The sequence below is a fragment of the Budorcas taxicolor genome, chromosome 16, assembly GCF_023091745.1.
Source record: "Budorcas taxicolor isolate Tak-1 chromosome 16, Takin1.1, whole genome shotgun sequence".
Taxonomy (NCBI): domain Eukaryota; kingdom Metazoa; phylum Chordata; class Mammalia; order Artiodactyla; family Bovidae; genus Budorcas; species Budorcas taxicolor.
This window is the reverse complement of record NC_068925.1, coordinates 58,107,768-58,124,346: the sequence shown is the minus strand read 5'-3', so window position 1 is coordinate 58,124,346 and position 16,579 is coordinate 58,107,768. Positions and strand designations below refer to the sequence as shown.

The 16,579-nt window shown below is 36.9% G+C and overlaps 1 protein-coding gene across 2 annotated transcripts in view; it reads left to right on the top strand.

The window, feature by feature from the left end:
• Positions 1–16,579, top strand: part of COP1 (COP1 E3 ubiquitin ligase) — a 230,527-nt gene that overhangs the window by 162,816 nt on the left and 51,132 nt on the right. For both annotated transcript variants that reach the window (XM_052653649.1, XM_052653648.1), the window contains exons 16-17: positions 11,465–11,582; positions 14,486–14,610. In XM_052653649.1, coding sequence (XP_052509609.1) covers positions 11,465–11,582; positions 14,486–14,610 — 243 coding nt within the window. The remainder of the gene's footprint in view (positions 1–11,464; positions 11,583–14,485; positions 14,611–16,579) is intronic.

Sequence of the window (16,579 nt, the reverse complement as noted above, 5' to 3'; positions counted from 1 at the left end):
AATTAGTAGTCTTCTATCCGCTTAGAATTGACTTCCCTATATTTATCCTTTTCATGAGTCATTTTATCAGACTTTATTTCTAACTGGGTATATAGTGATGCTGATGTCACAGAGACAACTGATTGTGAGACCAAGGTTGCCAGTATACTAAATTATATTAAATTTTTATTAAATATATTAAATTTTTCTACATATTAAAATTTTCTAGCCGAGATACTTAATAGATGCTACTGCAAAGTGAATAAGGAAAGACTGAGCTGTTCCTCTGGCAGGCTGGTGTGAGTGAGAAGAAACACTACAGTAGGCCAAGTCAGTGTAGTTTTCTTACAAGTATGCAAGAATGTGTGCTCTATAGATGTGATGAGGAAATATTGTCAAAACATAGCACTTTGGCTTAGTGTGTAGAAAGCTACCAGAAAATGTTACCTTCATCTTAAAAGCAAAAAACACTGTATGAGAAACCAAATTATAACTTTTCCTGATCCCCTCAGAGAGCTGAGGTCACAAGGCACGGGAACACTTATTTGTAAAATAACTTTGTATTTGTTGCCATCTATAAAATACAAAAATAATTAATAAAATTCAGGAAATCACAGGTAGACAAGTAAATAAGTTTTATAATATGTTGTAAAAAATACTATTAAAATAGTGTTTTTAAAAATCTGAAATATATCAATCTTTTTTAAAAAGCTGAAGCATTATTCATGTCTGGGCCCTATTATAGACCTACTGAATTAGCCTCTTAAGAGAGGAGACCAAGCATTTGCATTTCAGAATTGCTCCTCAGATCATTTTCATGTGTACCCCTCTGACTTCTCCTGGGACAGGAATAACTATTCTTGCTAAAAGTATTTACAGGTTCCTCAGTTGGTGAAACAAGAATATGGAAATGCAGATAAAGGCTAAATAATGAAGATATTTTATATGTCATAGTAAGAAAGCTTTCTTTGTTTGATGAGCCTCATTGCATTAAAATATTGTCTCTGTTTTAATAGCATTTAGCAAAACATAAGGACCAAATCTGTCTAGTAAAAGAGAAAAACCAAATTGTTTTTTTCTTATGAACTGTTATTATTTCTTATGAACTATTATTATTGAGATAATACGATTCATTTTGTTTTTTTAAAAATAGCATGAAAGTGAAAGTGAAGTCGCTCAGTGGTGTCTGACTCTTTGCGATCCCATGGACTATAGCCTAGCAGGCTCCTCTCTCAAGGTCATTAAATAGATTGAACTCCAAATCTGCATTATCTTTTGTAGTTAAATTCTCCATTTTGGATTAGTTTTTCTTGCATGGAATTTACCATATTACTAATATAGAAAGATATTTAATATAGAAATATACCTTATGTTAATAAAAATACTCTGGATTGGATGAAAGTGCCTCTGGAAGTGGAGGGACAGTGTGAAATACATCAGAAAAGTAGTTACCTGACATGCATAACATGCAGGCTTCTCAGTCTTGGGGGCTTCCCGATGGCTTGGTGATAGAGAATCCTGCAAGGCAGGAGATGGGAATTCAGTCCCTGGGTCAGGAAGATCACCTAGCCGAGGAAAAGGCTCTGCTCCAGTACTCTTGCCTAATAAATCACATGGACAGAGGAGCTACAGTCCCAAGGGTGGCAAAGAGTAGGACACAGCTGAGCCCTCACACACGCAGTCTTTTATTTTGAAACTTGCTTCATAGTTTTACCAATATAAGCAATAAGGTTCTCAAGAGAGAGTTCTGGTTCTAACAGTGTGATAGACTAGATAAACTGAAAATCCTCAGTCAATGAACATTTAAATTTTAGCTAAACACTACTTTAGGTAAAATATATAAAATACTCTTTCAGATACATAGCTTGTGGAGTATTGAGATAGTGAAGGGTCACAAACAAAGCAGAATATAAAAACCGGAGAATTAGACATGTGAGCTGAAGTTCTGTTCCCTGCTGGTGATGAGAAGTCACTGGCCTCAGTAATCCAGGGATCTGGATGTCGAAGAGTTAGTGGGGAGGGAACAGATGGTGTGGACCTTGGAAGTGTGTACCTAGAGTGTTGTAATTGCCTATCTGCAAGGTGACAGTTCTAGAAACTTTGTCTTAGCCTGGCCTCTGAGTGGTGGAGAGGAATTGACTCCCTGAGAATTCTAACCACTGCCTTCATGGTATGGGATACTGCTTCTTCCTACTCCACCACAGAGAAATAAACAAAAGAAGAGAATAAAATCAAGAATTGAATAAAATGTAAGGAATGAAATCCTGTGAGCAAAGAGATTCATAAATGTGGGTAAATCTTAGCTAGTATTGAGTATATAAAACAACAATAATAGAAAAATAAGACTAGTTTGGGGTTTTTTTTAAGGTGGAAGTAAAAATTTGGACAATTAAAATGTAACCCAGGTTTTGGAGGAGTATTCATGAAATGGAAACAGTGTTAGGTTTTTATATAATCTGTGTAACAGTATTAATTAACTTTGTCCTTAAAGTCATGCCTGCATTCTCAAATTTTAAATCATTAAAGAATAGAAGTAGAAACTCTACTTTCAAACCTACAGTAAGAGAGAAAACTCAGTTTGTATTAAAAATAACTCTACAAGGCAGGAAATGAAGAACCACAGAAAAAGCCAGGATAAAAAAAGTAAAAAACTAAATAATGATGAGAATTAATCCAAACATTTAACTAATCTGATCACAGTAAATTTAAACAGATTGAATTTACCATTTGAAAAACCAAATCCCCTGATTGGGTTATTTTATTAAAAATTTAAAAATGATCAGCTAAATGCTGTATGTATAAGAACCCTGTCTAGGCTTTTTTGGTTCTTTCCTACTATCACTAATTTAGACAACTATTTTCTAGATATTTGAAATAAATATTTGAAATAAATTTATTTACAATCTTTACTTGCCCACATGGTTTATTTTTACTTTGGCTTTATTGCCTTTCTAGTAATGAAAATAGTTTAAAGTATCCCCAGTGTTTATTAGTTATTACTCAAGCATTGTTTACATTGATTCCTTAAAGCAAAAGTGTTTGAAGAGAGATTGAAGTAAAGCAGATCAGTGAAGACTGAAGCAAATTCATTCTCAAAGAATAAACACATATTTTTGCAGGTGTTTATTTGGCTGTGTGTAAACTTAGCAATCTAAGAAACAGATTACTAGTCCATTTTATTTCTCTTGTGGCAATGCTGATTTTGTATTTCTAAAGCCGTTAAGATTTGCAGGGCATTGCCTCTGAATTTAGATTTATGATTGAATAATTTTATAAAAATTTAATTTTAAAAAAAGTCACCTACTAAGTTGAAGAGGAAAACGAATCCTTGAATTTCCCTGGTGATTAACACACAGTTTATTGCACAGAAACTGATTCCAAAGCAGGGAAACTGTGAAACCAGGAAACTTTGCTAGCATTTTATGCTTATTTAGTATCTTACAAGCCACTGAATATTCTAGATTGTGTGTTATGCCATATTATAGTAGTATAATAATAAAACTATATATTCCACAAGTAATTTGTTGTGTATACTTTCAAATGAATTCAAATGACAGAAACAAATTTTAAAACTTTTCTATATTTGATACAAATTTTTTTGTTTTCCAATGATAAAACTTAAACAGTGTTATCACTGTTTAGCCACTAATATCTGTGCATAGAACACTGTCCTAGAACACTGTCTATGCATTGTCTGTGCATAGAACTGGGTCCTATTCAGTTCAGTTCAGTTCAGTCGCTCAGTCGTGTCTGACTCTTTGCAACCCCAGGAATCGCAGCCCGCCAGGCCTCCCTGTACGTCACTATCTCCCAGAGTTCACTCAGACTCGCGTCCATCGAGTGCGTGATCCCATCCAGCCATCTCATCCTCGGTCGTCCCCTTCTCCTCCTGCCCCCAATCCCTCCCAGCATCAGAGTCTTTTCCAATGAGTCAACTCTTCGCATGAGGTGGCCAAAGTACTGGAGTTTCAGCTTTAGCATCATTCCTTCCAAAGAAATCCCAGGGCTAATCTCCTTCAGAATGGACTGGTTGGATCTCCTTGCAGTCCAAGGGATTCTCAAGAGTCTTAGTGAGTATGAAAATTTAAACTCTATTTTCCCTGTTGCCAGTCTGAGAAACACTTTTAGGGGAAAGAGTTTAAGGAAAACACATTTCTTCCACCAGAGGTAATTAAAACCAACAGATCATGTTGTTGTTGTTCAGTTGCTTGTTCCTGTCCGACTCTTTGCAGCCCCATGGACTCCAGGGTGCTAGGGTCCTGCCCTACACTATCTCCTGGTGTTTGCTCAGACTCGCATCCATTGAGTCAGTGATGCCATCCAACCATCTCTTCCTCTGTCACCCCCTTCTCCTACCTTCAATCTTTCCCAGCACTGGGGTCTTTTCCAGTGAGTCAGCTCTTCACATCAAAGATGTGGCCAAAACACTGAAGCTTCAGCTTCAGTACCAGTTCTTTCAATGAATATTTAGGGTTGATTTCCTTTAGGATTAACTGGTTTGATCTTCTTGCAGTCAAGGGACTCTCAAGAGTTTTCTCTAGCACCACAATTTCAAAGCATCAATTCTTTGGTTCTCAGCCTTCTTTATGGTCCAACTCTCACATCTATACATGAGTACCGGGAAAAGTGTAGTTTTGACTATACAGACCTTTGTCAGCAAAGTGATATCTGTTTTTTTTTTAATACACTGTCTAGGTTTGTCATAGCTTTCCTTCCAAGGAGCATCTTTTAATTTCATGGTTACAGTCACTGTCCACAGTGATTTTGAAGCCCAAGTCATAGTCACAGTAATGATTTGTAAGTTTTTATTTGCCCATAAATTTTGGAATTAACATATAAAATTCATTAATATACTTTCTCCCTAGCATAGAAAGAGATGAATTTGGGAAAAAATAAATGACTTTATTCATAGTAATCAGTAATACAGTTGCTATTTTTCAAATTCTATCCTTTAGATTTCTCAAGAGTTGGCAGGTAGGAAGAAAGCCAAATGTAGGGAGAGAAGAGGCTGAAAAAAGGGCTCCTTGCTCCTCCTTGGGCTGTAGCCAAAGCAGCTCTTAATTCAATCTGTTTTATATTCTGGTGTTCTAACAAGTTAGGTTGGGGAAGACTTTATGATAAATGTTTCTGGTACTTTCTCTTAACTGAGATTTTTGTTTTTATTTTTAATTTGGGAAAGTATACACAAGTGAGATGCTGAGATTTCTGGGTCTTTTTAAACTTTTTTTGGTGTATGTGTAGTTTTAGGTTCATAGCAATATTGAGAGGGAGATACAGAGAATTCCCCTGTGCCTTCTGTCCCTACTCATGTATAATCTCCCATTATCAACATCTCTCTCCAGAGTGGTACCTCTGTTACAATTGATGAACATGTATTGATGCATCATAATCATGAATTCAGTTGTGGTGTTAATATTCTATGGATTTGGACAAATACACTCATCATAATGGGCTTCTCAGGTGGCCCTAGTGCTAAAGAACCCACCTGCCAGCACAGGAGACAGTAGAGACGTAGGTTCAATCCCTTGGTGGGTCTGGAAGGGCCCCTGGAGGAGGACATGGCAACTCACTCCAGTGTTCTTGCCTAGAAAATCCAGTGGACAGAGAAGCCTGGTGGGCTATAATCCATGGGGTCACAGAGAGTCGGACACTACTGAAGTGACTTGGCATGCTTGCATGCCTTTCATCATGATAACTCTGCTGTAAAAATCCTTTGTGCTCTACCTGGAACAACTTGATGGAGCTTCTGACAAAATTATGGAGAACTCCTGTGACTGTATTCTTCTGGAATTTTTAACTCTCAGACTTGTCCACACTGTGTGTGATTTCTTTTGATGCTGCCGTGTCTACAGAAACATCTGCCATTTTATACTCAAGTCTCCACACTACTTTTCTCATTCCCACTACTGAAAAATCTTTTTGCAATACACAATGACATAACCTTTACTTACACCCTAATATCCTTTACATATTATACCCTGTTTTGCTTATTAGCCTGAAAATGAAGTATTATTTCCCTATACTGTAGTATGCTGTTTTATAGTATCTTATTTTCAGCTCATAAAATAACTTGAGAAATTAAAGACTTATTTTACTAAAATTTTTTTTCGTTTTGATTTACTGCAAAAGAAAAGTTTAATCTTTTTTAGCAATAAATTTAACATAAACATAGCAAATGAAGCCAGAATTTTTTTTCTTCTATTTTTACTCTAGCATATGCCAAACAAACTACAGCTATACATTTGTACTTCCATAGTATAAGCTGAATGCTGTCATTTGAGGTGATCACTTAATGTAATTACAATGATAAACATAAAGTAGAATGTCGAAATACCCTTCCATATAAACAACAGAAATACTGGCAAATTTATAAAAATGAACTATCATTATGATTATGGAAGCTTTGAAAACCAGCAACGTTGTTGTCAACACTGGGGCCAAAACTAGTTTTGGAACTTCTCAAAAATCCTCATTTCCAGGTCATTGTCACTATTTGACCTGACTTTTGGCAAGATGTTGTTTCTGTTTGACCTGATTCAGAGTCTCCATGGGAGAAGACCTGGACCCCAGGGTGTTGTTAAACAATCAAATGTAGTACCACAACTATTGAAGGCTGTGATGCCAGGTGGGACAAACAGGAGCCCTGTCAAAAATTTGAAAGGGAGATCTGGGCAAAGGGCCACAACTTTCTGAAAAATCTCTCATGTTCCTGGGATGAGAATGTGTTTTGCATGTCCAGGCCAGTGTCCTCTCCCAGAAAAACTGCAGAGAAATCTAGTCTATTACCTCTGGCTGACCGTAAGGCTCTATATAAGCTAGAAGTCAAAGGTAAGACAGATGTATAAGTTGCCTGAGTTTTGAAAGCATGCCCTAATACACACAGAGATCCCCTTGGCAAAGGGTAGAAGACAATGAACCAAACCGTTTAAGGAAATCTCGTGACTTCTAAGTGACCCAGTAGCAGCCTTTACTCTGCTAGATTTAAAAAAAGACAACAGAACTGGTCAAAGACTTCAGTGATTCTATACAGCAGGAATTACAGACTATAGAATTTAGTTCTGGAAAAGTCACTGAACAAATAAATAAAAAAGCCAGCCACAATAAACCTGGGAGAGAGAAGATAGGAACTGAGTCTGGAATTGTCACATTTTGCTATCTGAAATGTTTAGGGTTTGTTTGTTTGTTTTCATTTTTAATTTTGTATTGAGGTATAGCTGATTAACAATGTTGTGATAGTGTCAAGTGAACAGCAAAGGGACTCAGCCAACAACATTGTTGTTGTTCAATTGCTAAGTCGTGTCCAACTCTTTGTGACCCCATGGACTGCAGCACATCAGGTTTCCCTGTCCTTCACTATCTTCTGGAGTTTGCTCAAATTCATATCCTTTGAGTCAGTGATGTTATCTAACCATCTCATCCTCTGCCACACCCTTCTCCTTTTGCCTTCAATCTTTCCCAGCTTCAGATTCTTTTCTAGTGAGTCAACTCTTCACATCAGGTGGCTAAGGTATTAGCACTTCAGCATCAGTCCTTCCAATGAATATTACGGGTTGGTTTCCATTAGGATTGATTGATTTGATCTCCTTGCAGTCTAAGGGTCTCTCAAGTGTCTTCTCCAGGACCACAGTTAGAAAACATCAGTTCTTTGGTGCTCAGCCTTCTTTATGGTCTAACTCTCACATCCATATCTGACTACTGGAAAAACCATAGCTTTGACTATGCGGACCTCTGTTGGCAAAGTGATGTCTCTACTTTTTAATATACTGTCTGGTTTTGTCATAGCCTTCCTTCCAGTGAGCAAGTGTCTTTTAATTTCATGGCTGCCGTCATCATTCACAGTGAAGCCATAATCCCCCCAGGTCCCCTCCCATCCAGGCTGCCTCAGCATTGAGCAGAGTTCCCTGTGCTGTTCAGTAGGTCCTTGTTACTCATTTTAAATATAGCAGTGTATCCATGTCCATCCCAAACTCCCTAACTATCCCATCTCCGGGTTATTCCCCCCAGCAATCGTAAGTCTCTAAGTCTATGAGTCTGTTTTATAAGTAAGTTCATTTATATCCTTTCTTTTTAGATTCCACATATAAAGGAGGTCATAGAATCTTTCTCCATCTCTGTTTGACTTGGACTTCACTCAGTATGACAGTCTCTAGGGCCATTCATGTTGCTGCAGCTGGCATTATTTCATTCTCTTTAATGGCTTGAGTAATATTCCATTATATATTTGTACCACATCTTCTTTATCCATTTCTCTGAAATATCTAGTTTTTGACAAAAAAGTTTATGATATACACCAAGAAGCAAGAAAAACTCAGTCGATAAAAACTATCCCATATGTTGGGCTTACTAGATAGAGACTAGTCAGCTTTTATAGATAATATTCAATGAATTAAACCATAATTAAGGAATTAAGGGGAAATATGATAAATATATCTTTTCAAATAGTATTAAAAATAGAAGTAAAAAACAAATCAGAACTCTGTAGTTGAAAAGTATAGTAACTGAAAACAAAAAATAACTGGAGGGACTCATGAGCAAATTTGAGCTGGCGAAAGAATCAGTGAACTCAAGAGGCAGATCAATAGTGATTATTCAGTCTAAGTAATAGGGAGAAAAAAGAATGAAGAGAAAAATGAATGAAGCTTCAGAAGCCTGTGAGACACTATCAAACATACCAGTACATACAGTGCAGACTCACAGAAGGTAAGGTGAGAGAGAAAGAGCCAGGAAAAATTTGAGGAAAGAATAGCCTAGATCTTTCCCAGTTGCTTAATAAACATCACTTTACACGTCCAGGACGCTCAATGAACTCAAAGATAAACTCAAAATGGAAAAGGCCAGAACTACCAAAACAATTTTGAGAAGGAATAAGGTTTGAGGACTTTTTCTTCCCTATTTCAGATTTATAACGCTCTAGTTATTAAGACAGAGAAAGAAATGGCAACCCACTCCAGTGTTCTTGCCTGGAGAATCCCAGGAACGGGGGAGCCTGGTGAGCTGTCGTCTCTGGGGTCGCACAGAGCCGGACACGACTGAAGCGACTTAGCAGCAGTTATTAAGACATTGGTGTACTAGCAGAAGAGTAGATATGTATGGATCAATTGATTAAGAATTAAGAATCCAAAAATAAATCCTTATATATAGTCCATTCATTTTCAGTAAAGGTGCCAAGCAATTCATTGGGGAAAAAGTAGTCTGTCTCAAATGATACTGGGACAACTGTATTCATATCCATCCACATGCAAAAAGATTTACTAAGGCCTTTTCTTCACACCATACATAGAAATTAACTTAAAACTGATCACAGACTTTAAGAACCCAAACAATAAAACTTAGAAAAAAAATAGAAAAATCTTGAAGAACTTGGATTAGTCAGTTTTTCTATTTAGATACCGAGTGTTCTATAAAAAAAGATAAATTGAACCTTATAAAGTTAAAAACTTATCAAAGTACAAAAACTTCTGTACTTATCTAAAAAGATAAGCAACAGAATGGTTGAAAATATTTGCAAAACACATTTCCAGTGTGTATCCAAAAGTTTCAAAGAACTCAATAATGGGATTGGAACCATCATGTATTGTTGGTGGAGTACGAAATGATATCCTGTACCTTTTGTGAGTTTCTCAGAGTTAAACGCAAGATTGTAACATGATACAGTATTTGCACTTTTCAGGTATTTGCCTAAGACCTAAATAAATATCCATTCAAAGATTTGAATGTGAGTGTTTAATAGCAACATTATTTACAATAAATTCAAAAAAATTGAAACGAATATACATAAACTGGTGAGTGGGTGGACAAAATGTGGTATTTTCACACCAAAAATAGTATTAAGAGTTCCAAAACACTGGAAACTTTTTAATGTATCCTTACATTCTGATGGCTTTAGAAAAGTAATGTAAACATTTTGGGCTTCAAGTTAAACAAAATGCAATACAATTTTGCTTCCCACATTTGTTTTTTAAAATATACTTTCTTGAGACACATTTTCCATATGGTAAAAATCTACTCACTGCAAGTATATAATTCAGTGATTTTTACTAACTTTATCCAGTGGTGCAAGCATCATCATAAATCAGTTTTAGAACATTTTCTTCATTTCAATAAGACCCCTCACACATATTTACCACCCTCCTGTGGTCATGTATGGATGTGAGAGTTGGACCCTTCTCCAGGGGATCTTCCCAGCCCAGGGATCAAACCGTGGTCTTCCACATTGTAGGCAGACACTTTATCATCTGAGCCACCAGGGAAGCCCGTATATCCACACAATGGATACTATTTAGCAACAGAAAAGAATGAACTGCTAACGCATTTAAACATGTGAATGGACTGTAGAAATATTAAAGAAGCCATCCATACATAAAAGTTACTTATATTATGATTCCATTTGTATAAAAGTTTTCAGAAAAGGCAAATATATAGAGGTAAAATATTGCAGTTGCCTAGGGTCAGTTCAGTTCAGTCGCTCAGTCGTGTCTGACTCTTTGCAACCCCATGAATCGCAGCACGCCAGGCCTCCCTGTCCATCACCATCTCCCGGAGTTCACTCAGACTCACGTCCATCGAGTCAGTGATGCCATCCAGCCATCTCATCCTCTGTCATCCCCTTCTCCTCCTGCCCCCAATCCCTCCCAGCATCAGAGTCTTTTCCAGTGAGTCAACTCTTCGCATGAGGTGGCCAAAGTACTGGAGTTTCAGCTTTAGCATCATTCCTTCCAAAGAAATCCCAGGGCTGATCTCCTTCAGAATGGACTGGTTGGATCTCCTTGCAGTCCAAGGGGCTCTCAAGAGTCTTCTCCAACATCACAGTTCAAAAGCATCAATTCTTCGGCGCTCAGCTTTCTTCACAGTCCAACTCTCACATCCATACATGACCACAGGAGGGTGGTAAATATGTGTGAGGGGTATTATTGGAATGAAGAAAATGTTCTAAAACTGATTTATGATGATGCTTGCACCACTGGATAAAGTTAGTAAAAATCATTGAATCATATACTTGCAGTGAGTAGATTTTTACCATATGGAAAATGTGTCTCAAGAAAGTATATCTTAAAAAGCAAATGTGGGAAGCAAAATTGTATTGCATTTTGTTTAACTTGAAGCCCAAAATGTTTACATTACTTTTCTAAAGCCATCAGAATATAAGGATACATTAAAAAGTTTCCAGTGTTTTGGAACTCTTAATACTATTTCTGGGGCCAGGATCTCAAGAAATATCAGTGGAACTCCTTTTCAGACTCACATTGGCTATGTGTATACACTGTTTTATACTAGCCATATTCTCCTAGCTGCAAAACAAAGCTTACTGTATTTGCTTATCTTTGAAAATGAGTCGTTACCCTTAGTTTTCTGAGTATTATAGGTTGGATATTGTTTCTGAAACATTTGATTAAAAAACCCTCAAACCAGTTAAAATTAGCTTTGCTTTCCATTTCCTCATTTACTGCATTTTTTTCTTTTTCTTTTCCGTTTGTTTTTCCTCTAGATCACTGTGTTCACTACTATGATCTTCGTAACACTAAACAGCCAATCATGGTATTCAAAGGACACCGAAAAGCTGTCTCTTATGCAAAGTTTGTGAGTGGTGAGGAAATCGTCTCTGCGTGAGTATTACTCTTTTCAGAAACTGAGTTTCACATGTCATCATGTACTGGTCTGTAATGTCACCATGGGTTTTGTGAAGAGTAACACTGGTATATGCACTTTTTCTTACAATAGTAGAATTTTCTAATGTTTAATTAAAACATGTATATTTTAGTCTGTATTGCTCTCTTTTATATGTTCTTTGTGAAGAAAATCCAGATGATGCTTTATTTTTTAAAGTTGCCCCCTTAAACATTTGAGCTTCAGATTGAATTTCAGCCCTGGCTCCTTAAAAACAGAGAAACAACAGTTGATGCAATATAAGAATGAGAAGTGTTTCATTTACTAAAGAGCACTAATATGTTTTTATATATTATCTGTATTTTAGTACAGTAGTATAATTTTGGGTTTAAAGCAATATTTGATTGACATTTATGATTCCATGTTACTTGATCTCCCTATGATTTCATAGTGAGTTTTAAATATATTTTGAAGAGAACTTTCTAAATATGACTGCTTATACCTGACAAATATTAAGAAGCCTTCTGAACTAGAGAGCCATAAATAAGCTTTTAGTTATCTTTTATTTTGTTGAAGGTAAAAAAGGTGTCAACCAGAAAAGTACATCTCGGTTGCTAAAATACTGTTGATTAAGCTTTTCTACTAACAGGGACAGTCCCTTCTGTTATCCATTTTATCGTTCTCTTTATTTTATACTACCCTAGTAAAAGCCCATGCTCAGTCTCCTTTTTTCATATATATTTCTTCTCAAACTTAATCATACATTGTTTTCTTTCTTTCACATAGTTTCTAATATATCCTAGGAGATTATTAACACCAGGGCCTTATACTTGGGATCTCCCACCACATCTGTCTCCATACTGGTTGCTCTAGATAAGAACTTGGTAATTTGAGTTGATTTAACAAGGTAATTTGATTGCTATTTAAAAAAAAGAAAAAAGGGAAAAAAGAAAATGAGAGCTGAATTTCTAAGGGGAGTTAACATGGAAAATTGGTTCACAAATGTATATTAAAAGTGATGACCAGTCAAAAAGTCTCTCTTCTTTAGGAGTAATACTGGGCAGTAAATAATGAAAACTTTATTCAGATTGAAATATGAATGATACATTATATGGCAAAAATATTTTCTCTTAAATTTCAGACTTATAAGTGTTGAATCAGTTTGTTTGATTTCAACTAGTTGAAGTAAGAAGTGAAGTATTAGTTGCTCAGTCATGTGCAACTCTTTGCGACCCGATGGGCTACAGCTATAGCCCTCTGTCCATCGGATTTTCCAGGCAAGAGAGAATACTGGAGTGGGTAGCCATTTCCTTCTCCAAGGGATCTCCCCTCCCCGGGGATTGAACCCAGGTCTCCGCACTGCAGGCAGATTGGCAGATTCTTTACTGTCTGAGCCACCAGGGAAGCCAGAAAGTTGAAGTATATGTATGCTTAACTGTATAAATTCAAAATCTTAGTCAGCCTTTTTTAATATAGATTTGTGGTATATATATTCACCAGTCTTTTTTCCTTTTTGGTGTTTATAAATCATGATGATTTTCCTCTTGAACATATTTGGTGTTTAGAAGTATGTGAGAGGAGTTTACCCAAACATATATTTGGAAATATGAAAAAAGTAATATTAAAACAATCCTATGCATACATGTTGCTGCTACCTCTGAATTCTTTGACTGTATGCACACACAACACACACACACATAAAGGAATTATCAATGTAATATTGTTGAGCAGAAAAAAAAATGTAAAACAACATAAATGTCAGAAATTCCCTGGCGGTCCAGTGGTTATAGCTCTGCGCTTCCACTGCCAGGGCCCAGGTTCGATTGCTGGTCAGGGAATGAAGATTATCGCAAGCTGCATGGCATGGCCAGAAAACCGCAAAACCAAAAAACAACATAAATGTCTGAGAATAAATGCTATGTTGAAAAATAATGAGAAGCAATAGAATTTTGGAAGTTTGGAATGTGGCCTGTGGAATAAGAGTTTGAGTCTTGGTTCTACTATTTACTAGCAGTGGTACCTTAAAAATATTCTTAACCTTCTATAGCTGTTTCCTCACCTCTGAAATGGAACTGAGAATACTACTTATACGTTGTGATTCTATGAATAAAATATTGCATGTCAAACATTTAGCATGGTGCCTTATTCTGTGACTGTTAGAGAAAAGATGATTTATTCTGTAGTCATTAATAGAGAAATGTGTTTATTTCACATCAAATGTAAACCAAATTGTTGAATGAGGAAGAAGCACTTTGGAAAATAATATGCTGTATGATTCAATTTTTATAATAAAAAATCAGAAGTATTGAGTATTTTATTCAAATCCTCAGACTGTCTTTGCATGATAGGATTAGCATTTTTATATTCAATTATTTTTTTATTAACAGCTGCATTTGCATATTAGCAAGGTAAACTGTATAGACCATTCATAGTATTCCTTGCCTGTAAAAATAGTTTATATTTAATATACTAATATAATTGAACAGTTGAAAAATCAACTGAAATTGGGAGCACAACTCCCAATAGAGCTTTCTTATTGTTTGATGGTGGCCGTATGGTGGTATTGATGGCTAATGGTTATACTTCCTATGTGCCCAGGGACTATTGAAAGCATTTAAATAAATTAATTTTTTTTCAGTCTCTTCTAGGATTCGTCTAATCATGTAAAATAGGAATCATTATATTTCATATTTAACTGATGAAAAAATTGAAGCCAAAGAGTTTGTATTAACTTTCCTAAGGTCAAAAGCAAATAATAGCATACTGAGCATTCTGACTCAGACAGTCTGGCTCCAGAGTCTGCATCTCCTACCAGCAAACTGGATTGCCTCCGATTAGCAGTAGTGATAAGTTTCATGTCATGAAATCTTAGAGGTTTTCTAACTTTTTGTGTTTCTCTCAGTTCAACAGACAGCCAGCTAAAGCTGTGGAATGTAGGGAAGCCATACTGCCTACGCTCCTTCAAGGGTCATATCAATGAAAAAAACTTTGTAGGCCTTGCTTCCAATGGAGATTATATAGCTTGTGGTAAGTGAAACTACTTTCTCCTGGAACTTTTAAATAGGTATCTTTCACCAAAATTGCATTCAGTAGAATAGACGACATACCAATTCAGGAAGTGATCTGTATATTCAGAAGGTAGCATGCTGAATTTTCTTTGGATTAGAAAAAGCATTAGTCCTTCTCTCCTTTACTGAGCCCAAGCCCCAACCATGTGAAACAGCATAAAATTGTTACCTGTATTATGAGAAGACATTTCTGCTGATATCTTAATTTTAGAGACAGCTGTGTCTTAAGTCTGATGTTCATTTCCCCCTATATAATGTTCAAGCTGGTTTTAGAAAAGGCAGAGGAACCAGAGATCAAATTGCCAATATCCGCTGGATCATGGAAAAAGCAAGAGAGTTCCAGAAAGACATCTATTTCTGCTTTATAGACTATGCCAAAGCCTTTGACTGTGTGGATCACAATAAAATGTAGAAAATTCTGAAAGAGATGGCAATACCAGACCACCTGACCTGCCTCTTGAGAAGTCTGTATACAGGTCAGAAAGCAACAGTTAGAACTGGACATGGAATAACAGACTGGTTCCAAATAGGAAAAGGAGTACATCAAGGCTGTATATTGTCAGCCTGCTTATAAGCAGAGTACATCATGAGAAATGCTGGACTGGAAGAAACACAAGCTGGAATCAAGATTGCTGGGAGAAATATCAATAACCTCAGTTATGCAGATGACACCACCCTTATGGCAGAAAGTGAAGAGGAGCTAAAAAGCCTCTTGATGAAAGTGAAAGAGGAGAGCGAAGAAGTTGGCCTAAAGCTCAACATTCAGAAAACGAAGATCATGGCATCTGGTCCCATCACTTGATGGAAAATAGACGGGGAAACAGTGGAAACAGTGTCAGACTTTATTTTTTTGGGCTCCAGAATCACTGCAGATGGTGACTGCAGCCATGACATTAAAAGACGCTTACTCCTTGGAAGAAAACTTATGACCAACCTAGACAGCATATTGAAAAGCAAAGACATTACTTTGCCGACTAAGGTCCGTCTAGTCAAGGCTATGGTTTTTCCTGTGGTCGTGTATGGATGTGAGAGTTGGACTGTGAAGAAGGCTGAGCGCCGAAGAATTGATGCTTTTGAACTGTGGTGTTGGAGAAGACTCTTGAGAGTCCCTTGGACTGCAAGGAGATCCAACCAGTCCATTCTGAAGGATATCAACCCTGGGATTTCTTTGGAAGGAATGATGCTAAAGCTGAAACTCCAGTACTTTGGCCACCTCATGTGAAGAGTTGATTCATTGGAAAAGACTCTGATGCTGGGAGGGATTGGGGCCAGGAGGAGAAGGGGACGACCAAGGATGAGATGGCTGGATGGCATCACAGACTCAATGGACGTGAGTCTGAGTGAACTCCGGGAGATGGTGATGAACAGGGAGGCCTGGCGTGCTGCGATTCATGGGGTCGCAGAGTCAGACACAACTGAGCAACTGAACTGAACTGAATGTTCCCTTCAATAAACAGTCTGTTTGGGTAGTCTCTATCTGTTATTCTAGGACTCTCATTGTTGATAATTTGTACAAATTTAAATTAGAAATATGAAAATCAAATTTGGTACTGTTGAAATGCTTTTAATACATTTGATTCCTGAGTATATGAACTTCCATTAGTGGTTTAAAATGACTTGGCCTTTATTCAGTAAAATTAACTATCTCTACACATATATACGTGAACCATGAACTTCCAGATGTTCAAGCTGGTTTTAGAAAAGGCAGAGGAACCAGAGATCAAAGTGCCAACATCCGCGGGATCATGGAAAAAGCAAGAGAGTTCCAGAAAAAAATGTCTATTTCTGCTTCATTGACTATGCCAAAGCCTTTGACTGTGTGGATCACAATAAACTGTGGAAAACTCTGAAAGAGATGGGAATACCAGACCACCTGACCTGCCTCTTGAGAAACCTATATGCAGGTCAGAAAGCAACAGTTAGAACTG